This window comes from Pleurodeles waltl, chromosome 9 (genome assembly GCF_031143425.1).
Source record: "Pleurodeles waltl isolate 20211129_DDA chromosome 9, aPleWal1.hap1.20221129, whole genome shotgun sequence".
NCBI classification, from domain to species: domain Eukaryota; kingdom Metazoa; phylum Chordata; class Amphibia; order Caudata; family Salamandridae; genus Pleurodeles; species Pleurodeles waltl.
The window spans coordinates 407,646,599-407,673,251 of record NC_090448.1 but is presented as its reverse complement, the minus strand read 5'-3'; the positions used below and the strand labels follow the sequence as shown (position 1 = coordinate 407,673,251).

The 26,653-nt window shown below is 43.5% G+C and overlaps 1 protein-coding gene across 3 annotated transcripts in view; it reads right to left on the bottom strand.

Moving 5' to 3' along the window:
* Positions 1 to 26,653, bottom strand: part of RPS6KA4 (ribosomal protein S6 kinase A4) — a 222,250-nt gene that overhangs the window by 53,598 nt on the left and 141,999 nt on the right. For all 3 annotated transcript variants that reach the window (XR_011198717.1, XM_069207158.1, XM_069207159.1), the window contains exon 12: positions 10,642 to 10,735. Coding sequence is in view for 2 of the 3 variants with exons in the window: in XM_069207158.1 (XP_069063259.1) it covers positions 10,642 to 10,735 (94 nt within the window). In the remaining variant the exon portion in view is untranslated. The remainder of the gene's footprint in view (positions 1 to 10,641; positions 10,736 to 26,653) is intronic.

The window sequence follows — 26,653 nt, the reverse complement described above, 5'->3', positions numbered from 1 at the left end:
GCCCTGTCCTGCTCTTTTTGCGTTGCTCCAAACCCAGTGTAATTGCTGTAATTATAAGCTTTGTGACAGGTTGAATTACTTGATGTATGACATCTTGAAATATTTCAGCAGCTGAGGACACTCTAAAATTAAACCTTTTTTATGTGAAAAAACAACATGAGTCAAAAAAGTAGTGATGTACCTGCAGTTTTCTTCCAACTAGAGTTGATTTCATCCTTTGTTTAGGTCAAGATGGGAGAAGACTTTGGCACTGTTCAGTTGCATGATCGTGTACGCTATGTGTGTACCAGGATGTCCTTCTCTCTTGATTACTTTGTTGGTTTGGTGCATATCAACCCAGATGTGCACTGCACCTCCACTGTCCTTATCTGGCACTACAACTATGGGTGAAAACCAAGGCATAGGACTGGTGGAGTGCTAAATGATGTCATGTTTCAACAGCGTTTCTAGTTCTTCCTCAATAGCTTCTTGCAAGTGAAAAAAGACAACGGTGCCATTGGGAAACAGGACGAATGTCCTCATTACTGTGAAGTCACACTTTCCCTGTCTTGAGCTTTCCTAGGCCATAAAACAACAATGGAAACTGACTTGCAATTTCAGATTGATTGTGAAGGTTGTAATTAAGAGATATCAGTCCCATTTCAGCAGCTGTGGCAAAACTGAGTAGGCATGCACTAGACAAAGTTCTTTGAAGAACATTAATTTGCGCTTGTGCTGCTTCATGTTCCACTGTCGAAATGAATGACCCCTGACTCTGCGACTGTTTTGAGGGAGCCTACGTGTATATGTTCGTGTGTAATGGGTTGAGGCGTGGCAGGGGAGGCAGGTTCTTGATCTTTTAGACCGGCATGATGGTGAACGACTCACCACTGATAAAGGTTATGAGGCAACCATCGACTTTTATTGTAATATTGGGGCAGTGTCCAAATGAATTCAGTTGTGTGCCTTTGTTTTCTGTTCTTCCTTGCAAGTGGCCAAACCAACATGAGCTTGCTGTCCCTTGGTCAACATCATCTTAGCACATACATTTTCTTTACTGGTGCTTGATAATGACTTTGAAGAGCCTGTGTAGGATGAACTTGACGACAATCAACTTTGTTACGTTTCCACTTGTCACAGCTCCTGCTGCTTTTTGGCCTTGTGGGCATGGCTAGAATACTTCTGGAACCTTCTGGCATTCATTTTCTCTTCCCGCTGTGTGTATTAGGTTCATGTTTCACTTTGCAAACCATTAAGAAGTGGTTTTCTTTGCCACAATCTTTGCACAACTGTCGCATGACTGGACATTTACCTTCCTGGGGAAATAAAAAGCCACATGGCAGGGATGTGGAATTCCTATCGTCCGACGCCCAGGACATATTGTTTGGGGTCAAGGGCAAAAAGTTTTCATGTTTATTTTGTCCTTGGGACAAGTAGGCCCAACCCCCTGCAGCACAAACCCTTTGGCTGCCAGTTTACAGAGAAGGGAACTGTCTGCAGTTGAGGTAATATGTGTCCATATGTTAATACTGTTCAAACTTGTATTTATGGTCCATTAATTAAAAGCCTTCATTATTAGGGTGAGTGCCGTTGTGCTGTTAATAAACATTTTAAGGTCACATTGACTATTGACAGTGGTTGCAGTAAACAAAAAAAGAAAAAAGGAAATGTACACACGTTTTGAAAGTTTAACAAATCAGGCTGAGTATAATGCTCATGAATGCTCTCTGATTAGATGCAAATGATTGCAGAAGCTTGTAAGCAACAGTGATGATTCTTTGCTTTCAAAATAAAATGTTCAGAAAAAATCCAAGTAGGAAAAGAATTGTTTTGCTAGTATGACGTTTTAGGTGCTATTTGTTTGAAGAGTAATTTAGTAAATTGTGTTGATGGAGGCTAGTATTTCCAAAAAATACTCATAATGGAAAATCAGTGTAACCATTTTCAGTAAGATGATGGGAAGCATTAAAATAAACAAGCACTGGTAAAGCCAACCAATCGGACATTTATTGTGTCTTTTGGTTTCACCAATGCATGTCTTGTTTTGACATGGCTTTTGTGTTGTGGGAGCTGCCAAGCCCTCACCATTGCAACAAACACTGGCAAAAAGGAAAAACAAGTTCTTGGTCTCAAAAAGCACACATTGCCACCAGTGGTTTAACAAAGGCCCTGCAGCCCCCTTCTGGGGGTGGGGGGAGGTGGCTCATCATAGCACCTGCCCTGAGTGAGTCTGGAGGGGGAGGCCCTTCATGTTCTTTGAGAAGGTCCCCCTCCAAGTTTTGTTACACCATTGATTGCCACAGTAGTTTCTGGCACTGAACAAAACTACTTTGTGTGCCAATATGCTCCTTGTGGAAGAGCAGAATGTGATCACTCACAGTAAAGCCAGTCGATAGATACAGAGAGACACAGAAGTTTAATAAAAGCAAAATGTCTTTGCTAACGCCAGACCTATTAGGGACCAAATTCTTAAAGAAAATAACAAAAGTGCACCCATGGTATATGTCTTTGAATTCATGGCTTTCATGAATTCACAAGAACTTACAGAAGTAGACCAAGAAATTGTACTCCTAGAAAATATTTGGGGACTGTATTTTGACACAAGCAAATGTGCTTTTGTAGATTTGCTCATGTGAAAATATATTTAGCGCTTACATGTTCACTTTCCCTCCAACCACTTTTTTCCCCCCAACCCAGGAAGAACGGCTACGTCTGCCCCTGTCAGGAGTAAATTTCCAACATTTCTCATTATGGGAAAAGATTAGAGAAGAGCTGGTGAAAATCCTTAAAACATGCAAGTTAGTAAGTTTGCAGACTCAAAGGCATTGCAGCCCTGGAACTATTGCTTTCCGACTCCTCCAGCCCCAGTATGTAGATCTGTGGAAAGGTGGCAAAATAAGGAAAGTGCTACAGTAGGGATTGAAATTGAATGTATTCAAGCCCTACTATAGTAGTAGCCATGGCATAATCAGAGAGGCTATTATCAGAGCTCTTACATAATGAGATTGCTTCCATAATTTGTCACCACACTACATGACACCAAAGGGACAAGTAGATTTTTTTACCAGTCGAGTAGATTTAAGAAGCAACCTGTCACATGGACAAGTAGATATTTTATTAAATTTCAACACCCCTGCACACGGGAAACACAATTCGTGGTTCTTCGAAAACCTTGACTTGTGTGCATCTACCTTATGCTTATTCTTGCTTTTCACGTCCAATGCCGATTCATTTTTCACTGTTCCAGCTGCCATATCCACAGCTTATTGATCTGATCTTTCATCGGCTCTTGCAGCCATTTGTATTTTCTCTAGACTGAGCGGTCTCTCTCAACCTGCAACTTCTGAAAGAGTCTGAAAGACAGCCAGCGATGACTCTCAGGCATATGACTTCTTCATCATTAAATTCACTAAACTTGCAGTGTTTGATAAGCAAGTCAAGTCTTTCAACAAACTCATTCATCGTTTCACCAGCTTGCTCTCTCGCTTGACCGAAAATGTACCTTTCACAGTCGACTAGACATCGGATTGAACTTGGAACCCAAAGCTTCTATGATCTAACAGTCCGATATTGCATCAGTCTGAGATTTTCTGAGCACTTCTTTTAATCGATCACTGCCAAGGTTATTCAAATACTTAATGTTTCTTTTGTCATCCACTTCATCTAGGGCATCTATGAAGTCATCAAACGTCTTGATCGACACGGTCTATCTGGCGCCAACATTTTGCTTTTTGGCAGTGTCGAATGGCGGTACTGGTTTCAGAAACACAGCTGTGTCTGATTTCACGCTCCTTTCTACCACCTTTCAGAGTGCATGCTGTACAGAGTGCTGCCACAGTTGAACCTGTACCTTCTGCAAGCACCGGCCGTGTGTTCTCACTTGGATGATCACGCCTGGACTGAAATTGTGTATTGTCTTCTTTCTTGATGGTGGGTAGTGATTCAGTTTCTCACACTTGATCATCGCTGTGTTTATCTTTTGTATCAAACCAAGTTGTCACTGGCTTTAGCGTTTAGTTTTGTATCGATGATGACTCTGTGTTATGGCACGGCACAGTATTTTTTCTTTCAGCCTTACCAACAGATTCTAGTGGGCTTTTTGAATGGTCTCCTTCGGTCCTTCCACTTCTTTAAGGGCCGTATATGGGCTGGAGAGGGACTTCGACTCCACACATGGCAACTTCTTCAGGGCATGTATCCCCTACTCGTCATCAGTCGTAGTGTCCTTCCCAGCCTGGGGGCATGAAAAGGACCACACAACACACAGAGCTCTGTAATGGACGTCTTTATTACTCAGCATACGATCATACACACTACTTTCAGGTCACATCATAACCATTAATAACCACACCCTAACATGTCCCAGAAAGTTATATAATTTCCACTCTGGAGTCTGCCTTGAACTGCAAGGGTCCTAGCGCCCATAGTCTTGCAACACTACATAAAGCCTGTAGCTACAGTGTTAGAAAAGGGTCAAGTTATTTCTGAGTGGTTAAGTCTCACCTGGCAAGTATAAATTGGAAAATGAGGGCTGAAAAATGGAGAGAACCATGCAGATTAAGTACACTCCAAGCTGAAAGGCACATGGAAATGCAAAATAACTTGATGTGCACACCGCTCTCTCTCAAAAGCAAGATTTAAATGCTTGACAATGCAAGAAGGGTGGTATCTTTTAGGACCTTGTGATACCAGTGGATGCATCTAAAGAAATCAGTCACTGAGGTAATACTGTATTTCCTCGAAGACAATTCCCTCCACTCCAACGAACAAGGAGCAGCAGGAGTGGGTAAGAAAAGAGTACAGGCTCCTCTCCTTGCCCTATACTGTAATCTACTGCCACCACACAAACGTCTGTTCACCACCTCCATTAGCTGCTGCCTAGTACTGCTTTCACTCCTTTCATATGGCAGCCTCAAATGTGCAACAGCTGCTCACCAGGACAGTTCAGACAAAACAGCCCTCATAGGCAGCTTCTATGCTGTCATGTATAGATTTAATTGAGAGGAGAAAAACTGTACTGTTAAAGACTCTCAAAGAAGAGGTGCTTGGCTGGAGAGGGAGATTCACCCTACTCTTGTGTATGCAGATAAGAGTGCATACACATAAGACATCAAGATGTTACAAAATAAAAATAAACTTACATTAGAAATATTAACACCACAAAACGTATTAAAATGACATAGCATGTAGGCTTAATGATAATAAAAGTCAGTTATCTTTTACGATACAATAACAGTGAATGGATATTTTATTTATTGTGGGTAATACATGCACAATCTGAACTTTCTATTGTACTCCACTTTACTTTCCATGTGTAGGCCTCGACTATTTGCCTTTGTAGCCCTCTGAAAGTCAAGCCCAAGGGGGTATTTTTTGGCAACTTAGCAAGCTCACAGAAATATCTAGTTCATTGTTGGAAAGGACTACAGCAATACCTTTCGAAAAGGGTTATCTAATTGCCCTTAAGTCAACCTGGCCTTAGGAACTTGCCTCACAGCCTACCTTGTCACTCCTGCTGCACAACATGTGTTCCTTAAGTGTAGCCTCAGAGCCCACCTTCAGTGAAAAGTATTATTCCATTACCTTTCTCTTTGTAATACCTCTTCTCAAATATCCCTCATAAGCAAAGTTTGTGAACTATTAGCTCTTACTTTACTAGGTAAAAATGACATCGCTCACTGCAATAGACAGCAGACACTTAGAAACATTTCATTCTGAACTGCTTGAGAAATTCCAGAAACTCAATTCTCACAAAGACAAACCTCATGGATGTAATTTTTCACAGCTAGCAAAGCATCATTGGCTTACATCACCAGCTACTCTCTTGTATCAATTGCTACACCATCCCAACACTCATCACTGTCACCAAGCTATCCACCTCATCATCAAAATGTTTACCCCCTTCCACTTATTCTACTAGACATCTAGCTTGCACACAAAAGATCCTTCTGTACGCATGTTAACCCTCTAGTTACCCTGTATGGGCCAGATGTGGTAATAAATGTATCAGCGGTTTATGGCCTCTTTTCACTGAAAAAGACAACAACCTACTACATATGTGTTCGTAAACGCACAAAAGGTTCAATATACCATGGGCGCCTTTCTTACCACAACTGAATGCCTGCATTTCATCTGCTTCAACATCTTACATGTGAAATAATAATCACATTCTTGCACTGCAGCATTTTCACTGAACCAACAGGCATCAGTATCTGTCATATGTATTACAGTTTTTGGTGCCCAGGGTGTACATGATAATGTTATTAAAATCACCCTCTATGGCATCAAACTCATGCTAGCACACTCAATACCATTCGGATGTGAAACATTTCTTAGACAATGCACCCATTCTTTACCTGGATGGTAAAACAGGATACACATTTTCTGCAGTGCTCAATCATGCCTAGATAAACAGCTGATCTTCATCGAATGGAGCCAAAGCATTCAGAATGGACTCAACCCATTTTCACATTACTGGTGGGATCTAATTCCTACTTCCATCTGCCACTTCTCTTCCACAACTTTCAAGCTTCTCAAGCACTAAGTGAATGCACTCTTACAAGAACACAGTGCAAGATGAAATCCCAAAGTAATTCACACCCGCCACCCATTGAAAGACGGTATGCATAGAGCTTTTGAAGCCCTCAGAAGCCAATGCAATCCAAATGGTATGGGCCTGAACAAATACTCAGAACTCATTAGCACCATTCCATCTTCAACCATGCCTGAAGTATCCATCATGGATTAGGTAGCTACCCTATTACACCTATACATATAGTTTTGAACCAATTCAAGAGGGACAATATACCAGCCTTTTGATAGATGTCACCACACACCTTGGTGCATTATCATCAGGTGGGCTCATGTCACATACGTCCTCCTTCGGCTAGTGGGTGTAATCTTGTTCAGATATTATCATGTGTTTCTACTAACACTGTTGTCCCTCACCACCTTGCATCTGGGATCTTTCACGGCTTCCTCAATAATATTCCCAACATTTGCAGGCAGTACTACACTTTATCAGCTCTCAATATTTCCACCCTTCACCCATCTCACACTGCTCTTGCCAACAGTTGTGACCACTTTTCTTACAGTAGCAGCAAACTACCATACTTACTGGATACTTCTTTACTTTAAAAACTCCAAACCATCCCATGCTTGCAAGTATTAATCATATTTGCATGTACAACTGCAGAAATTACCTTTGGGGTTAACAGACTATTTTTTGATTCGTTATCTGTGTTATCATTGATCTATTGTCTTCAAACCTGTATAGACCCCAAATGTTGTTGGCTCCCTTTTTGCTTGTTGGGGAACATGCTATAGGAAGATTGGGGTGGCTGTTGAAGTGCTAACTAGCTCTTATACTGCTCAACTAGAAGAAACGCCAGTGGAGGGGAACCCCCATAGAGCCAGGCCCAGGACAAAGTCCCATAGATTCAGCCATCTGAGTATACAGGTGCAGCACCCAAGAATTCCTGCCTAAAAGGAAGAGTGTATGTACACTGCAAGCAAGAAGGTAGTTGAGTTTGGTAGACTTCCCAAGCAGTAGGATTTCTTAGCCACTGAAGGTTCCTAAATAGTAACATTTGGTCAAACCCTAGCAGAGTATCTAAAAAGGGATAATTTTTCTTACTGGGTTATCTAGAACTAGGATATCCAACAGACAAATCTCCTTCAAATACACACACACAAAGGCAGTGCCAATAAATGTAATGTGCCTTACCACCCCCTCCACAAACTATCTTACCCATACCTATGGAGTGGCTGGAAAATTTAATCAAACCCTTGTGGCGTGCCATGTGAAGGTCTCAGGAACTAGGTGGTCAATATGCACCACACAAGATAAAATGCATGTGGGTCATGGACTCATTGGTGTGACCAGACGACAACCCTTACTGGTTATTAAGAGGGTCAGGAAATTCTGACTGTGAAACCGATACATCCGCAAGGCAGACTGGCCTAAGCATACCCATGAAGACAGCACTAGTGGTAGTAGAAACATGAGGTTCTCTCAGGGATAATTCATATGGCTGAGTGGCGGACTTCACGGCCAAATCTTTAATATGCAGTTATGCTTTGTATGGAAAATGAAAAAAAGTCAGGGAGATTCAAAGCTTGTTGTTTACAAGGGACTGTTAAGTAATAATACAGAGAGCATGACTTAACTGAGTGACTGTCTAAATTGCACTGCTCAAAACCATCAATGGCAACTGGCATATCTTCCTGGCTCTGAAGAGGTACGCACAGTAATGCAAACCGTTTTTCACATTTGGTGAGTTTGGGAACAGTGCAGGGGTTGTAGTCATTACCTTGAAATGCTCCTCTGAACTTTCTCTTACCAGAACACCACGCTAGGTTTCCTCTACCTCTTACACCACCCATCATAACACATTGTGCTCAAGTGGTCATGCTTTAAAATGCTACTGTGCTTGTTCCCCAGATGCACCCTTTCCAGACACAGGCATCCCTACATCTCTGCTCCCCTCCAACAAGCTGCCTTCACCTGCTCACAACTTCCTAGGTGTCCAAGCTCCCAAAACCTTCAAGCACAACAAGCAAGGAGGTGCAGCCTTCGGAGACAACTGAACATGTTCAAAATGTTCTCAAACACGACCCTATGTTCTCATCGACCAAACGACAAAGAGGCTCCAGCAGAGCAGCCATCGAGGCAAACTAGGTATACTTCCCACACTCAATTAACCTAATCCAGGTTACTTTAGGTAGGAGAAGACCAGGACCTGACAATTCTGCCATCCACAAATTCAATGCTCCTGGGTAAACAAAGGAGCGTGTACCTAGCTACCTCCCACCTTCTCATTCTTCAGCTTGTGGGCCCCACAAGTTGATCAGGTTTAAGCAGCAGGCTGCGGCTTGAGTGCAGACACTGCCAAAGTGGGAGGAAGTGGCAGCCGACTATGCCACTGCGAGTTTTTATTAAATCTACTATGCTTCTAACAATCTGACAGGCCCAATTTCCATCACTAGCCAGCCAGATCTTTATTTCTGTTAAATCAACATTTGCTACCTAGATTCTTTACACTGAAACCGGAGATAATCCAGAAGCACATCATATATTAACTGTAGGCTAGCAAAAGTGTTATGTTTTATGTTTTCAGCAATTCTTTGGAGGCCAAACGGAAGCAATTTTCAGAGTCTAGGCCCTAATTTTCAAGTAAAGAATTCACCATGCAGCTTTTTTTTAAAAATAAAAATAAAAAACTGAGCACAGATAACAGCACCTTATAATGCCACACAAGGGGCCAATGCCAGCAATCACTGGCCACAAATACACAACACATTGCAAAGAAGCGTTGCTGAACGGGCAAGCCAATGCAAGGAACAGTGGGCCTTAGTGACATGGTCAAAATTCCTCGATTAGTTTGGCAGCCGGAAGGTTACATTTTGTATTTATGTTTTAGTATACTTAACTTCTTGCCCAGAACCTTTAAATACAACGCATTCCCATAATCGAGGAAAGAAAGAATGCAGGCTCTACCACAGTGGCATGCAAGAAGCTATGAATAAAAGGCAGGCTTTATTTTACAGTCGAGACTGGAGGGAGTCAGAAGAAGTTATGTTCTTATTGTAGGGGCTGAGGAGAGAGCATGGCCTAAAAACACTTCAAAGTTGCTCACTTTCATGACAGGGGAAATTCATTCTCCCAGTCAAGAAGGCCAAAAGGCAGTTTCCACAAAAAATGACCCTTCATTTTACTGGATCTAACTTTAAAAGTTACTTGCCACCCAATACGGTTTATATTGGGTGGGTCAAAACTAATGAAGAGTTGAGCGTCAATGCCAGAAATCAATGGGAATTTGTTCAGGTCCCAGTTGCAAGTATTGCTTACAAGTTTATGCCAATGACACCATCATCCAATCCTATGAGTCCTTTTCCTGGTTACAGTTCTTGTGATTAGCTCCATATATAAGCCTGCACACAAGCTCACTAGGTTACCTCCAGTTGCAGCTAACTATGGCGGCTTCACCCAAATTGCAGTACAATCTCCTTACAGTACGCATTGTTATTTTCTGTTTCTGGCAATACACCAAATGACGGCTGTGCTTGAACCACCGCAATCACTGGACCAGAATTGCATGCCCTCTGGGCAAACAGCTCACAGCGCATCCAGGTTAGTCTTTGATAAATCTCCCTCCCTGTGTACTGCTCTTATATACTGCATCCCCAAATCACTGTAGGATCTCCAAGCAAAACGCAACTTCTTTTGCTGAAGGCAATGCCGATAACTGCACTGCACCTGGAAATGTTATCTGTGGAAGTGCAGTACGCTGCTTTTAAAACTATGGGGGAATGTGCCTCCCTGAAGTCAGGCTCCTCACTACATGTGCAAGTTAGGGTGCCAGGCGACTTCCACCTCACTGTAACATGAAATAAGCAAGTAAATAGTAAGCACAAGCTTTACTGTAGAAAAGGAATAAATTTGCACCGGTTCCTTGGAAAATCTTCTGCCCGACCAACTGACAATATCCTACACCAGCACTGAACGCCAAAATGACAGAATATTAGCTCCCGGCCACCAAAGAAACGGACTTCACCACATACTGCTTAATCATTACGATTATGAATGTTAGCTTGTCAGTAACTCATTACAGAACACAAGCGTTACCGGTCAGTAAAACACTGCAAGAGTGCAAGCCTTACCTGGTCGTTGTGTACCTCATGAAGTTTTACCACATTGGGATGCGCCTCACACAGCTTCAGGGCTGTAATTTCACGCTGCACATTCAGCTCCATTCTGCAGGAGAGATTAAGAATTTAGGTGACCTAGGAGACACTGCCCCATTCACTCTCTTAACGCCTTACACAAAGTAAAAGGTGACTACCTGAAACCACGTTTTGAAGATACTCTACATTCACAGGATGCGTGTTACCTCACCATCCAGTAGTTAGCCTTGGAATAGTATCCTGACTTACTAAATATGTAAAGATCTAGGCATCCAGAGTGGGTGTGGTCAAAGTGACCCAGGAGGACATCAACATGAAAACCCAAAGATGCCTAGACTTTACAAACCACCTTCAAATTATATTTTCCCCTACATTATGTAGTAACTAGACAATGAATGTAAAAACATGACATGTTTACAATCTAATGTGTTACTCAGCCTTCAACTGGGAGGATTAAGAGTCCCAAGCCACAAAACTGTTGTTAGAGGAAAGTAACCTTAGACATTCATAGACTGAAACATTATTAGATTCACATACTTTGCACTGATGTCAAAGTAGTACACCTCTCTTTGGCGATTGGCTAAAGAATGAGTGATAGCAACCAACTTATTTATCACAGCCTTCCCCAATGTGGTGTCCCGTCCGGCACTATTTACAATGCAATGTTTGTTTCATTGTTACATGGACCAAGCACATGTGGCTGCTGTGCACACATAGAGCAGTTAAAGCAATGAAACCAATGCAACAGTTTCCTCAGAGAGGATTGAGTTTGTAGTCTGTTGTGCAATGTCTTGTGACCTAACGAACAGCACAACTGTATGCAGTAAACAATGCATCAGACAATATCTTGCTTGCTTACAACACTGCCCACAAGTTGTGCCTCAAAAGACACAAAAGACTTGTGTGTCTTACTGAACTCCTTGGTCCTGGCAATGTAGTGCATACAGTGCTCTTCTTTTTCTCAGGATTGGGCAATAATGAGGTTCGGTGGCAATCTGATAGTATGACATGACAGTATTTGCGATTAGATGTGGGATGGGTTTGCATGATCAAGGAGTCTTCATGCACCGCTTAATAGGGCTGCTGCACCTCAAGAACATATAACCCACTTAATCTATGCAATTAAGTAAATGCAATTTGAAAATGTACATTAAATGTCAGGTGTTTGGAGGAATACTCCACTTGATGGCCAAAGACAGTTTAGTCATTCTTGCACTGGTTTCACTTGTATTCATATGTGGCAGGAAATTGTAATGGCAGGTTGTTATGCCATCTGTTTTCAAACACTGATTCCGTCTTGAGCACTGACTACATTTTGTGCTTAGCTTAGCTTCAAATGCTGTCACATTGTTGGCACAGATATTTTTCCCTGCACATCTTGTTGACATATTTTCACTTTTATCACCAGAGAAGGGAACACAACATGGGGGATGGAATGTTGATAAGAGTGTACAAGGATGACAATGTTTATGGCAGCGAAGGGTACAGCTCAGTCTAGGAAACACACATAGAGATCTGGCCAGTCTCTTGCATGTTTTTTCAACACTGACCCAGTACAGCCAGTGCTTGAATTTCACAAACTTACTCAAAGAGAGGGGGTTTCTAGAACCTTCCTCTTAAGTTTGTGTAAAGTATATAAGGTGGGGAAGCTTGTCACTCATTTCTGAGAGTGGTATCATTGCTCAAAATAATCCAGATGGGGAAGTTTCTCCTGTCTCAGCTGCCACGCGTTCTACAGCCAAACGTTGGCAGACAAGGATGATGATGAACTCGATCCCCATGGTGATGCATTTATAATTCTTAATATCTAGCTTTAGTGTGTGCATGCATAAATATATGTATTCACTATATATATATATATATATATATATATATATATATATATGGAAAATGTCACTTACCCAGTGTACATCTGTTCGTGGCATTAGTCGCTGCAGATTCACATGCTGTGCACATCCCGCCATCTGGTGTTGGGCTCGGAGTGTTACAAGTTGTTTTTCTTCGAAGAAGTCTTTTCGAGCCACGAGATCGAGGGACTCCTCCCATTTCGACTCCATTGCGCATGGGCGTCGACTCCATCTTAGATTGTTTTCCCAGCAGAGGGTGAGGTAGGAGTTGTGTATGCTAGTAACAGTGCCCATGCAATGGAGTGAATACGTATGTACATAATGTAGTTTAAAGTAATATATTTATAAATTTACAAATGTTCAAGATCAACTTCTAAACGGCTACAGGCTCCCGGGGAGGCGGGTGGGCGCATGTGAATCTGCAGCAACTAATGCCACGAACAGATGTACACTGGGTAAGTGACATTTTCCGTTCGATGGCATGTGTAGCTGCAGATACACATGCTGTGCATAGACTAGTAAGCAGTTATCTCCCCAAAAGCGGTGGTTCAGCCTGTAGGAGTTGAAGTTGTTTGAAACAATGTTCGTAGTACTGCTTGACCTACTGTGGCTTGTTGTGCCGTTAACACATCTACACAGTAGTGTTTGGTAAATGTATGAGGCGTAGACCATGTAGCTGCCTTACATATTTCGGTCATTGGAATATTTCCTAGAAAGGCCATGGTAGCACCTTTCTTTCTAGTTGAGTGTGCCTTTGGTGTAATAGGCAGTTCTCTTTTTGCTTTAAGATAACAGGTTTGAATGCACTTAACTATCCATCTAGCAATGCCTTGTTTAGAAATTAGATTTCCTGTATGAGGTTTTTGGAAAGCAATAAATAATTGTTTTGTTTTTCGAATTAGTTTTGTTCTGTCAATGTAGTACATTAACGCTCTTTTGATGTCTAATGTATGTAGTGCTCTTTCAGCTACAGAATCTGGCTGTGGGAAGAACACTGGCAATTCTACTGTTTGATTCAAGTGGAACGGTGATATGACTTTTGGTAAAAATTTAGGATTTGTCCGTAGAACTACTTTATGCTTGTGTATTTGAATAAATGGTTCTTGTATGGTAAATGCTTGAATCTCACTTACTCTTCTTAGAGATGTGATGGCAATTAAAAATGCAACTTTCCATGTTAAGTATTGCATTTCACAAGAGTGCATGGGCTCAAAAGGTGGACCCATGAGTCGTGTTAAGACAATGTTGAGGTTCCATGAAGGAACTGGTGGTGTTCTTGGTGGTATAATTCTCTTTAGGCCTTCCATAAATGCTTTTATGACTGGTATCCTAAATAGTGAAGTTGAGTGCGTAATTTGCAGGTAAGCTGAAATTGCGGTAAGATGTATCTTAATGGAAGAAAAAGCTAGCTTTGACTTTTGCAAATGTAGTAAGTATCTTACGATGTCTTTGGCAGATGCGTGTAAGGGTTGCATTTGATTATTATGGCAGTAATAAACAAATCTTTTCCACTTATTTGCATAGCAATGTCTAGTGGTAGGTTTCCTAGCTTGTTTTATGACCTCCATACATTTCTGTGTAAGGCCTAAGTGTCCGAACTCTAGGACTTCAGGAGCCAAATTGCTAGATTCAGCGATGCTGGATTTGGGTGTCTGATCTGTTGTTTGTGTTGCGTTAACAGATCTGGTCTGTTTGGTAGTTTGACATGAGGCACTACTGAGAGGTCTAGTAGTGTTGTGTACCAAGGTTGTCTTGCCCATGTTGGCACTATCAGTATAAGTCTGAGTTTGTTTTGACTCAACTTGTTTACCAGATATGGAAGGAGTGGGAGAGGGGGAAAAGCGTAAGCATATATCCCTGACCAACTCATCCATAACGCATTGCCCTGAGACTGATCTTGTGGGTACCTGGATGCGAAGTCTCGGCATTTTGCGTTTTCCTTTGTTGCAAATAGATCTATTTGTGGTGTTCCCCAACTCTGGAAGTAAGTGTTAAGTATTTGGGGGTGAATCTCCCAATTGTGGATCTGTTGGTGATCCCGAGAGAGATTGTCTGCTAACTGATTCTGAATTCCTGGAATAAATTGTGCTATTAGGCGAATGTGGTTGTGAATCGCCCAATGCCATATTCTCTGTGCCAGGAGACACAACTGTGTTGAGTGTGTCCCTCCCTGTTTGTTTAGATAATACATCGTTGTCATGTTGTCTGTTTTGACAAGAATGTGTTTGTGGCTTATTATGGATTGAAATGCTTTCAGCACTCGAAATACTGCCAATAGTTCTAAGTGATTTATGTGAAACTGTTTTTGCTGAGTGTCCCATTGTCCTTGGATGCTGTGTTGATTGAGGTGTGCTCCCCACCCTATCATGGAGGCATCTGTCGTTATTACATATTGTGGCACTGGGTCTTGGAAAGGCCGCCCTTGGTTTAAATTTATACTGTTCCACCACTGAAGCGAGGTGTATGTTTGGCGGTCTACCAACACCAGATCCAGAAGTTGACCCTGTGCCTGTGACCATTGTGATGCTAGGCACTGTTGTAAGGGCCGTATGTGCAACCTTGCATTTGGGACAATGGCTATGCATGAGGACATCATGCCTAGAAGTTTCATCACCATTTTGACTTGTATTTTTTGTTTTGGATACATGGCATGTATTACATTGTGAAATGCCTGAACCCTTTGTGGACTTGGAGTGGCAATCCCTTTTGCTGTGTTGATTGTCGCCCCTAAGTATTGCTGTGTTTGACACAGCAGAAGGTGTGACTTTGTGTAGTTGATTGAGAAACCTAGTTTGTGGAGGGTTTCTATGACATACTTTGTGTGTTGTGAACACCGTTCTAGCGTGTTGGTTTTGATTAACCAATCGTCTAGGTACGGGAACACATGTATTTGCTGCCTTCTGATATGTGCAGCTACGACTGCCAGGCATTTTGTAAAAACTCTTGGCGCAGTTGTTATTCCGAATGGCAACACCTTGAATTGGTAATGTACCCCTTGGAATACAAACCTTAAGTACTTTCTGTGTGAAGGATGTATCGGTATATGGAAATATGCATCCTTTAGGTCTAGTGTTGTCATGTAATCTTGTTGTTTGAGCAGTGGGATTACGTCCTGTAATGTCACCATGTGAAAGTGATCTGATTTGATGTAGGTATTTAATGTTCTGAGATCTAATATAGGTCTCAGACTCTTGTCTTTTTTGGGTATAAGAAAGTACAGAGAGTAAACTCCTGTTCCTTTCTGTTGGTTTGGTACTAATTCTATTGCTTCTTTCTGTAGCAATGCCTGAACTTCTAGTCGTAGAAGATCTATATGTTGTTTTGACATATTGTGTGTTTTCGGTGGGACGTTTGGAGGGAATTTGAGAAATTCTATGCAATAACCATGCTGGATAATTGCTAGGTCCCAAGTGTCTGTTGTTATCTCCTCCCAATGTTTGCAAAATTTGCTTAGTCTCCCCACCACAGGTGTTATGTGTTGGGGATGTGTGACTTGGAAGTCACTGCTTGTTTTGAGGAGTTTTGGGGCTCTGGAACTTCCCTCTATTCTTTTGGAATTGTCCCCCTCTATATTGCCCCCAAAAACTTCCCTGCTGATATTGGCTTTGAGAAGTGGGCCTTGCTTGTGAGGTTGTGGCCTCTGTAGGTTGACCTCGAAACCCTCCCCTAAATTGTGTTTTGCTAAAAGTGCCTCTGCTCTGTGGGGAGTAGAGTGCGCCCATGGCTTTTGCCGTATCAGTATCTTTTTTGAGTTTCTCAATAGCGGTGTCGACTTCCGGCCCAAACAACTGCTGTTCACTAAAGGGCATATTCAGCACGGCTTGTTGTATTTCCGGCTTGAATCCTGACGTACGCAACCATGCGTGTCTCCTTATCGTTATTGCAGTATTTACTGTCCTTGCAGCCGTATCTGCTGCATCCATTGCTGGCCGTATCTGATTATTGGAGATACTTTGTCCTTCCTCCACCACTTGTTGTGCCCTTTTCTGGAACTCTTTGGGTAAGTGTTCTATGAAATGCTGCATTTCGTCCCAATGAGCTCTATCGTATCTCGCCAAAAGTGCTTGTGAGTTGGCAATGCGCCATTGGTTTGCTGCTTGTGCTGCAACCCTTTTACCCGCAGCATCGAATTTGCGACTCTCCTTGTCTGGAGGTGGTGCGTCTCCCGAGGTATGAGAGTTTGCTCTCTTGCGAGCTGCCCGACAACCACAGAGTCTGGTGTTAATTGCTGCGTAATATAAACAGGGTCTGTTGACGGTGGCTTGTACTTCTTCTCCACCCTTGGAGTTATGGCTCTGCCTTTTACAGGATCCTGAAATATTTGTTTGGAATGTTTTAGCATTCCCGGGAGCATAGGTAAGCTTTGGTATTGGCTATGAGTGGAGGATAGTGTATTAAACAAAAAGTCATCCTCAATTGGTTCTGCATGCAAGGTGACGTTATGAAAAGCAGCTGCCCTTGAGACCACCTGCGTGTAGGATGTACTATCTTCAGGTGGCGACGGCCTCGCAGGGTAACAGTCTGGGCTGTTATCTGATACAGGAGCATCATAAAGGTCCCATGCGTCAGGATCATCTTGACTCATTGCAGTATGAGTCGGGGATTGCATCAGTGGTGGAGTGGCTACCGGTGATGTGTGCATTGATGGTGGTGGAGATGGTGGTGGAGTTGTTTGTCTTGCCACCTTTGCCTGTGGCTGCTTGTCCTTTTCTTGAAAGGCAAGTCTTCTTTTCATCTTAATTGGGGGAAGAGTGCTTATCTTCCCTGTGTCTTTTTGAATGTGGAGCCTTCTTTGAGTGTAGTCTGGCTCTACTGATTCAAGTTCTTCTCCGAACTTATGTCCTTGCATCTGGGAGGACAATCCCTGTTCCTCTGTGTAGGAACCTGTTTTCGGTTCCGAGGCTGGATGTTTCGGAATCGAAACCTTTTCGGCCTTTTCGGCGTCTTGGTGCCGACCCATTTCGGTGCCACTGTCTCGGTGCCGAATCTGCTCGAAGCCGCAGTCTCGGGCCCGAGATTGCTGTGTGGCGGTATCTCGACCGGAGTCGGATGACTTCGCCACAAGCGTGCCCTTTTTCGGTGCCGATGATCGGTCACCTATTTTTCGGGTTAAGCCATGGCCTGTTGGCGGTGGTGTCCCCTGGGCTTTTGTTGTCTTCTCGTGAGTTTTATGTTTCGACGTCTTACTCACGGTTTTCGGCGTTTCGGCGGGATCGAGCTCGTCCGAGTCCGATTCCTGGATGGAGAAGGTTTCTTCTTCCTCCTCGAAACGCCCTTGTCCTGTCGGCGCCGACGCCATCTGCAGTCTTCTCGCTCTTCGGTCTCTTAATGTCTTCCTCGACCGAAACGCTCGACAGGCTTCACAGGTATCCTCCTTGTGCTCTGGAGACAGACACAAGTTACAGACCAGATGCTGATCTGTATACGGATACTTGTTATGACATTTTGGGCAGAAGCGGAATGGGGTCTGTTCCATCAGCCTTGAAGAGGCACGTGGCCGGGCCGACCAGGCCCCGACGGGGGATCGAAAAAACCCCAAAGGCCACTGGAGCTCTTCAAAAGTCGGTGTTGATCTGTTGTAACTAACCCGATACCGAACGCAAACAATACCGACGATTTTTCCGAGATTCTAACTAACTTTCCGACCCGAAACACGGAGCGAAAAGGAACACGTCCGAACCCGATGGCGGAAAAAAAACAATCTAAGATGGAGTCGACGCCCATGCGCAATGGAGCCGAAATGGGAGGAGTCCCTCGATCTCGTGATGCAAAAAGACTTCTTCGAAGAAAAACAACTTGTAACACTCCGAGCCCAACACCAGATGGCGGGATGTGCACAGCATGTGTATCTGCAGCTACACATGCCATTGAACTTATATATATATATATATATATATATATGTACACACATACATATATATATATATATATATATATATATATATATATATATTCATTGATAGATTGCATTTTCTCTGATAAATATTATCCAACTGCTGTGATTATTTTAGTGGCTGCACATGTGTTTCTGCATTCACATTAAGTGCTCACATTATTATTTTTGTATATTTGTGTTTGAGACCTGGGAAGTGCCTTAATAAATTCATTACTCAGACTCAGCGTGCTGCATTCTTCGCATTCTTTGTCTTCGTTCCCTCTCTGTTTGAAGTAAAGTAGAACACAGGTACAGATAAACCGTGTTCTGAAATTCCAAAATTCTATTCAATCAGTTAACTTACCACTGCTTTATAGTGTCTGTGTGTAGGAAGACCGCTCTTTATATAGTGGACCAAAAAGGAGGTACACTGTGCAAAGAGTTCAGCAAACCCCAGAGGTATCACAGAGGCACAAATGACATCCCAAAAGTTCTCTTTTGTGTTAGTCTGGGCGAGCAGTTACATATATAAGAGGATAGCGCTAAGCATGTAAGGCACACACAAAGGCAGTAAGTGAGACACACACTCAATAAAGAAATCAGACACCAATTTATAAAAATCACATTTTTATATAAATGTGAATACCAAGATCAAAAGAATCAGGTGAGTACTTTTCGAGATAGGGATTTTTAGAGTTTTCAAAAGCTGACAGTGCATTTTTCCAGAGCTGCAATGTTACTCTATGGGAGAGAAAACATACACAGCAAACAGGCACTTCACAGCAACTAAATGGATCAATCATCTGGATCTAAGGTGAGTGCGGGAAGGGTCTTTGGCCTATGGGAATTGATCTGGTCACAAAGATGCTGCAGGGGTGGAATGAAAGTCCTGTCCGGGGGAACCACCAAGGGGGTTCAGTTCTTGTGATGCTCAGGGACTTCGGGACACCAGTGGTTCTGTTCTCCTCAGGCCAGGGCATGGAGGTGGTTTGCAACGTCGGGTTTACCGTCATCAGTGGCGTTAGCAGTAGAGGGGGTGCAGGAAGCTGGCTCTGTATATACTACACAAAAATTAGGTATAGTGTACACAGAGTCCAGTGGATCCCCAGAGGCTTTACAGAAGCTTAAGTAGCTAATACTAATGCCCTCTTCTGTGGTAGTGTGGCTGAGCAGTTAAGCTTGAGAGTAGTGCTAAGTATTTGTTGTACACACACAGTCAAAAAATGAGGCACACACTCAATGACTAACTCCAGGTCAATGTTTTTATGTATCAAAAATATACTTTGTTACTTTATTTCTAAAACCAAAAGGATCTTTGTTGCAGGTAAGTACAGTCCTAAGAATGTATCAGTTTCAAGTATCAAATGCACTTTGGTGAGAATTCACAGATAAAACAGTTTACAGGTAAGTAATACTTTTCAGTTTCAAAAGTGGACACAGTGCAATTTCTCACAGAAAGCAATGCAATCCCAGGGAAGGAAAAGTAACAACACAGTTTACAGTTAAGTACTCGACTTGCGATCCTGGTCTCCAGGGGTTAAGGTTTAGGAAGGCACCAAGGGTGCACCACCAGCAAGACGGGCCGGCTGTGTGCAGAGGTCAAAGTTGGTGCCAGGTGCTGATTGGAATCCTATGGAGACAAGGGGCATTTAGAAGAAAACACTGGTCCTGCAGGACAAGTAGTCTTCTTGTAGCAGGAGTCTTGAAATTGCAGACAGGCTTGTAGGGCTGGGGCTATGTCAGTTGTCATCACTGGAGTCTTCTCTGCTGGTGCAGCCCTTCAGTCCTTCTTCTTTTCAGGTAAATCTGAAGAGCAAGGTTATGGGATGCTACTAAATACTAGATTTAGGGGTGTTACAGGGATCAGAGGGCAGTAGCCAACGGCTACTGACTCAGAGGATGGCAACACCCTTCTTGTGCCCACTCCCTTTGGGCATAGTCCTAACCCTATTGGCTAACATCCTCCAAAACAAGATGGAGGATTCTGCCAGGAGGGGTTCACCTCAGCTCTGGGCACCATAAGGGTGGTAGTAGCTGGGATGGGCACACCTCCCGGTGTTTAGTAATTTTCCCACATGACCTGCCACCAAAAGTGGGGCTTGGTCTGGGGTCGGGCATCTCCACTAACTGGAGTGCCCTGGGTCAGTGCAACCCAAGGCAGGAGCCTTTGAGGTTCACCGCCAAGTGTTGCAGCTCCTGCAGGGGGAGGCGTGAAGCACCTCCACTCAGAGCAGGGTTTGTTCCTGACCAGAGAGAGCACAAAGGCTCTCACCCATGGGGTCTGAAACTTTTCTCTTAGTGGCAGTCTGGCACAAACCAGTCTGCCCTACACTAGAGGGTTGGGTGAAATACAAGATTCCCTCTGTGTGCAATTCTCAATAAATCCAACACTGAAATCAGTGTGGGTTTATCGTGCTGATAAGTTTGATACCAATCTTCCCAGTCTTCATTGAAGCCATTATGGAGCCGTGGACTTTGTAATGAAATTCCCAGTTCCATGTACTCAATATGGCCACACTGCACTTACAATGTCAAGAATGGACTTAGACACTGTAGGGGCATTTTTCTCATGCTCTCACCTGTGGTATGGTGCACCCTGCCTTAGTGCTGTAAGGCATGCTAAAGGGATGACTTTCCTATGCCACAAGCAGTGATTTGTGGGCATGGTACCCTGAGAGGGATGGCATGTCTACTTTACCTTTGTCTCCCCACCAACACACAGTCTTCAATGGCAGTGTGCATGTGTTTGGTGAGAGGTCCCTTAGGGTGGCACAATACATGCTGCAGCCCTTATGGACCCTCCCTGGTCACAGGGCCCTTGGTACCACTGGTAACTTTTACAAGGGACTTAGCTGTATGCAAGGGGTGTGCCAATTGTACAAGTAAGTTTTTGGTGGTCCCAGTTCTCACATTTCTTACTTGGGTTGCCTGCAGATGCAGGGAAACAGCTCCTCTGCATCAAGGGAGTTCTTGGGGATATATGAAGCACTGGCAGCTCTCCTGGTTTCTTGGAGGCGGCGGGACAGTTAAGTTGTTCCTAAGGATTGTGTGCAGCAAGCATGCTGGCAGGGCTGGAGCCAAGTCCACTGTGGTCCTCGGGTCAGCGGGCTTCTTCCCTACTTCTTCTTTTGTGTCCAGCGAAGATCTGAGATCCTAGTATCAGGGAGTCCCCTAAATACTCAATTTAGGGGGCGTTAATGGGAGTGAATGGTAGTAGCCAATGGACTATTTGCACTTGGGGGTCACTACACCCCATAGATGACCACTTCCTTCGGGGAGTGGACTCACCCTGTCCCAGGATTCTTAATTCCCCCACAAACAAGATGGCAGAATTCCTAAGGCTGTGATCATTTCAGGCTGGTCACCCTAGGGGTGAGAACAACCTGGAGATGCAACACACCTCCTTCATAGCTAATTTTCCCACCTGGCCAGGTGCCAGATGGGCTGTGGGGGAGGAGGGGTCTGCATCTTCCTCTGAGGAAGACCAGTCATGCATATCCAAGGCGGTGGGCTTCTATGAAGCCTCCTGCCTTAAAATTCAGATTTGCAGGTCATCCAGTTGGGAGAGGTGTGTAACACCCCTGGCAAAGCAGGCTTTGTTTCTGACCGCCAGAGAGCAAAGGCTCTCACTCTTGGAGATCAGAATCTCATGTGTTGGTGGCAGGCTGGCTAGAACTAGTCAGTGAGCTCACTAGCAGTTGCTAGGTTTTCAGGGGGCCCTCTGGGTGCATGAATGTATAAGTCCACCACTGGAATCAATGAGGGTTTATTAATACCAGATGTTTGATACCAAACATCCCTATTTTCAGTGAAGCTATCATGTAGCTGAGGAACTCGTATTGACCGGTATCCAGCACATGTACTTAAAATGGCTTTAATGTTCACTTACTATGCCTTAGAATCGACAGACATAGCAGGGTCATATCTGCTGTTGCAGATTTGTACACACATCTAATATAACACACTCTGCCTTATAGCTGCAAGGCCTGCTGCAGGGGTGACTTACAAATATTACATGCAGTGTTTAGGGGGCATGGCACACAGGTTGTGTGCCAATTTGGGTTTTCACTTTAGGGAACACCTTGTCACACAGCCTGCAATGGCATTCTGCATGAGGTTGATGCTGGGTCTGTTAGAGTGGTAAATATAAAAGGACAAACCCAGTATGCCCTTGTGGGCTTGGGTGTAAATTAAATAAGGTAAAGGTGCCAACAATTGACCTATTTATAACAAATGAATATAAAGTCAATCATTCATGATTTTAAGATGTTCAAATCTCAGTAACATCCATAAGGAATTAAACCAATAACCATTTCATGTGAACCAATCACAAAGGAATGAAACCACAGGTGTATTATCACAAAAAGCTTTTGTATTTTGTACAGTATGACAACGTATCAGTCACTGAACATGAATATGAAGAGGTACATAAACCAAAAAATGTGCAGTTACATAGACGTAATAGATGTAGGGGGTCATTCTGACGCCAATGACCACGGAAGCACCGCCAACAGGCTGGCGGTGCTTCCTGGCCAATTCTGACCGCGGCAGTAAAGAGGCTGGCGGGAACGGGTGTCGGGGGGCCCCTGCACTGCCCATGCCACTGGCATGGGCAGTGCAGGGGCCCCCCTAATAGGGCTCCATTAAGATTTTCAGTGTCTGCTTGGCAGACACTGAAAATCGCGACGGGTGCAACTGCACCCGTCGCACCCCAGCAAATCCGCCGGCTCCATTCGGAGCCGGCTTCATCTTTGCTGGGGCTTTCCCGCTGGGCCGGCGGGCGATCTTTTGAAGATCGTCCGCCGGCCCAGCGGGAAAGTTAGAATGCTCCCCGCGGTCATTTGACCGCGGGGCGGTGTTTGGACGGTTTCCGCCCGGCGGGCGGCGCCCGCCGCCTGCCAGAGTCGGAATGACCCCCATAGTGTTCTCAAAGTTCTTGTTCAGCCAATTACCCATGTAACAGTAACCCACTCAGTGAAAATATCCAAAGAAGTTATTCGTAAAATGATGATCTAAGACTCCACAATGGAAGATTGAAGAGGAGTTGGGTAGCACATAGCCGTTTCAGTCTCGATGACAGATGTCAGTGAGACCATCATCAGTACTTTCCATGAATGGAATAGAAGGGATGCCCCTTAATGTGCACTCTCATGGGCAAGAAGGCTTTCCTGTCATGAATTTGTAGAATCAATTAGGACCTTAATCAGGATACAGGGTCAGTTGTCAGATAAATCATAACTGAGTCTTGGAGGGATTAGCGAGGGGACGCAACGTCTCCCATGTGTATGAGCATGCGTCTCTCACAGTGTTTGAAAATGATCAATCCCGAAATGCTGACAAGCTCCAAAAGAAATTACCAGTCAACTATTATCATGGACATCTCTGACTTTATAAGTTTAAATGTTCCTAAACAACAACTAATATATGATTAAGATATATTACCAATACAATACCACACCATGAAGTGTAAAGTAAAACAAGCAGCAGTATCAGGGGTGCGGTGTGCTGCAAACAGAGGATGATGATGATGAATTATAGCCTTTTTTCTTTGTGTTAGATGTACAGGGTTATTTTTTGAGGAGGAGAGGTGGAAATCACGTCTTTACCTTTATATTTGTCATCTGTTTTTCAGTGACTCAACAAATGCAACAAAATGCTAAACTCAAGTACAGTATTTTTTGTAATATTTGATGCAATTTATTTGAATGTATTCATTTAAAAGACGACAGTGTCACCTCACTGTTAAAAATTCAATTTCAGATGTGCACTAGTAGAAACTGAACAGTTAAAATAGCTATGTTTACAGTTCCTTTAGCTGTGAATCGCTGGCATCGACCCCGTTTTTTTTACAGTATTCATAAGCTGACAGCATATGTGTCTAGTTTTTGTGCAGTGCCTAGAGATATGGATGTACAATAATTTCTGAATCATTCATTTGGAGTCTTTGGGTGCTGGTATCCAAGATCATGATGTGCCAGGGACAGCATCTAAGTTGTCGCTTTACATATGTGATAGCTCCTGGTCAATGCAAGCGAGCCTTCTACACAATTTCTATTTCCTTGTTGATTCATGTGTCGGAAACTAGCCCATCCCTTTTCGCAGTGGCTGTTACGCTTATTGTGTTCTTTTCCAGGTAAATTTTGTAGGATAATGAAAATGTCACTTACCCAGTGTACATCTGTTCGTGGCATCAGTCGCAGTAGATTCGCATGTTCTGCAATAGCTCGCCATCTGGTGTTGGGCCGGAGTGTTACAAGTTGTTTTTCTTCGAAGAAGTCTTTCGAGTCACGGGACCGAGTGACTCCTCCTTTTGTCTCCATTGCGCATGGGCGTCGACTCCATCTTCGATTGTTTTTCCCCGCAGAGGGTGAGGTAGGAGTTGAATTGTAGTAATAGTGCCCATGCAATGGAGTGACTAAGTATGCACCTATTTAAGGTTGAGATGATACATATATAAATAATTGAAGGTAACTTCCAAACTGCTACAGGCTCCCGGGGAGGCGGGTGGGCACATGCGAATCTACTGCGACTGATGCCACGAACAGATGTACACTGGGTAAGTGACATTTTCAGTTCGATGGCATCTGTCGCTGTAGATACGCATGTTCTGCATAGACTAGTAAGCAGTTATTTCCCCAAAAGCGGTGGATCAGCCTGTAGGAGTGGAAGTAGTTTGAAATAATGTCCTTAATACGGCTTGACCTACTGTGGCTTGTTGTGCGGATAACACGTCTACACAGTAGTGCTTGGTGAATGTGTGAGGCGTAGACCATGTGGCTGCCTTACATATTTCTTGCATTGGGATGTTTCCTAGAAAGGCCATGGTAGCACCTTTCTTTCTGGTTGAGTGTGCCCTTGGTGTAATGGGCAGCTGTCGTTTAGCTTTAAGGTAGCAGATTTGGATGCATTTAACTATCCATCTGGCTATACCTTGTTTTGAAATTGGGTTTCCTGCATGAGGTTTTTGAAATGCAATAAAGAGTTGTTTAGTCTTTCTGATGTTCTTTGTTCTGTCAATGTAATACATCAATGCTCTTTTGACATCTAATGTATGTAGTGCCCTTTCAGCTACGGTATCTGGCTGTGGAAAGAACACTGGAAGTTCCACTGTTTGATTTAGATGGAACGGTGAAATAACCTTTGGCAAAAATTTAGGATTGGTCCGTAGGACGACTTTATTTTTGTGTAGTTGTATAAAAGGTTCCTGTATAGTAAACGCCTGAATCTCGCTTACTCTTCTCAGGGAAGTAATGGCGATGAGAAATGCCACCTTCCAGGTTAGGAACTGTATGTCGCAGTAGTGCATGGGTTCAAAAGGTGGACCCATAAGTCTAGTTAGGACAACATTTAGGTTCCATGAAGGAACAGGTAGTGTTCTTGGTGGTATAATTCTCCTAAGGCCCTCCATGAATGCTTTAATGACTGGTATTCTATATAGGGAAGTTGAATAGGTAGTCTGCAGGTATGCAGATATTGCTGCAAGGTGAATCTTAATGGAAGAGAAAGCTAGGTTAGATTTTTGTAAGTGAAGCAAGTAACCCACTACATGTTCTGGAGTTGTGTGTAATGGTTGTATTTGATTAATATGGCAGTAGCAAACAAACCTCTTCCATTTACTTGCATAGCAGTGCCTGGTGGATGGCCTTCTTGCTTGTTTTATGACTTCCATACATTCTTGGGTAAGTTGTAAGTGCCCGAATTCTAGGATTTCAGGAGCCAGATTGCTAGATTCAGCGATGCTGGATCTGGGTGTCTGATCTTTTGGTTGTGCTGTGTCAACAGATCTGGCCTGTTGGGCAATTTGATGCAGGGTACCACTGATAGGTCTAGCAGCGTTGTGTACCAGGGTTGCCTTGCCCAAGTTGGTGCTATCAATATGAGTTTGAGTTTGCTTTGACTGAGTTTGTTTACCAGGTAAGGAAGGAGAGGGAGAGGAGGAAAAGCGTAAGCAAATATCCCTGACCAGTTCATCCATAGGGCATTGCCTTGGGATTGTTTGTGTGGGTACCTGGATGCGAAGTTTTGGCATTTTGCGTTCTCCCTTGTCGCAAACAAGTCTATCTGAGGTGTTCCCCAGAGTTTGAAATAAGTGTTCAGAATTTGGGGGTGAATTTCCCATTCGTGGACTTGTTGGTGATCTCGAGAGAGATTGTCTGCGAGTTGATTTTGTATCCCTGGTATAAACTGTGCAATTAGGCGAATTTGGTTGTGAATTGCCCAATGCCAAATTTTTTGTGCTAGCAGGCTTAACTGCGTGGAGTGCGTC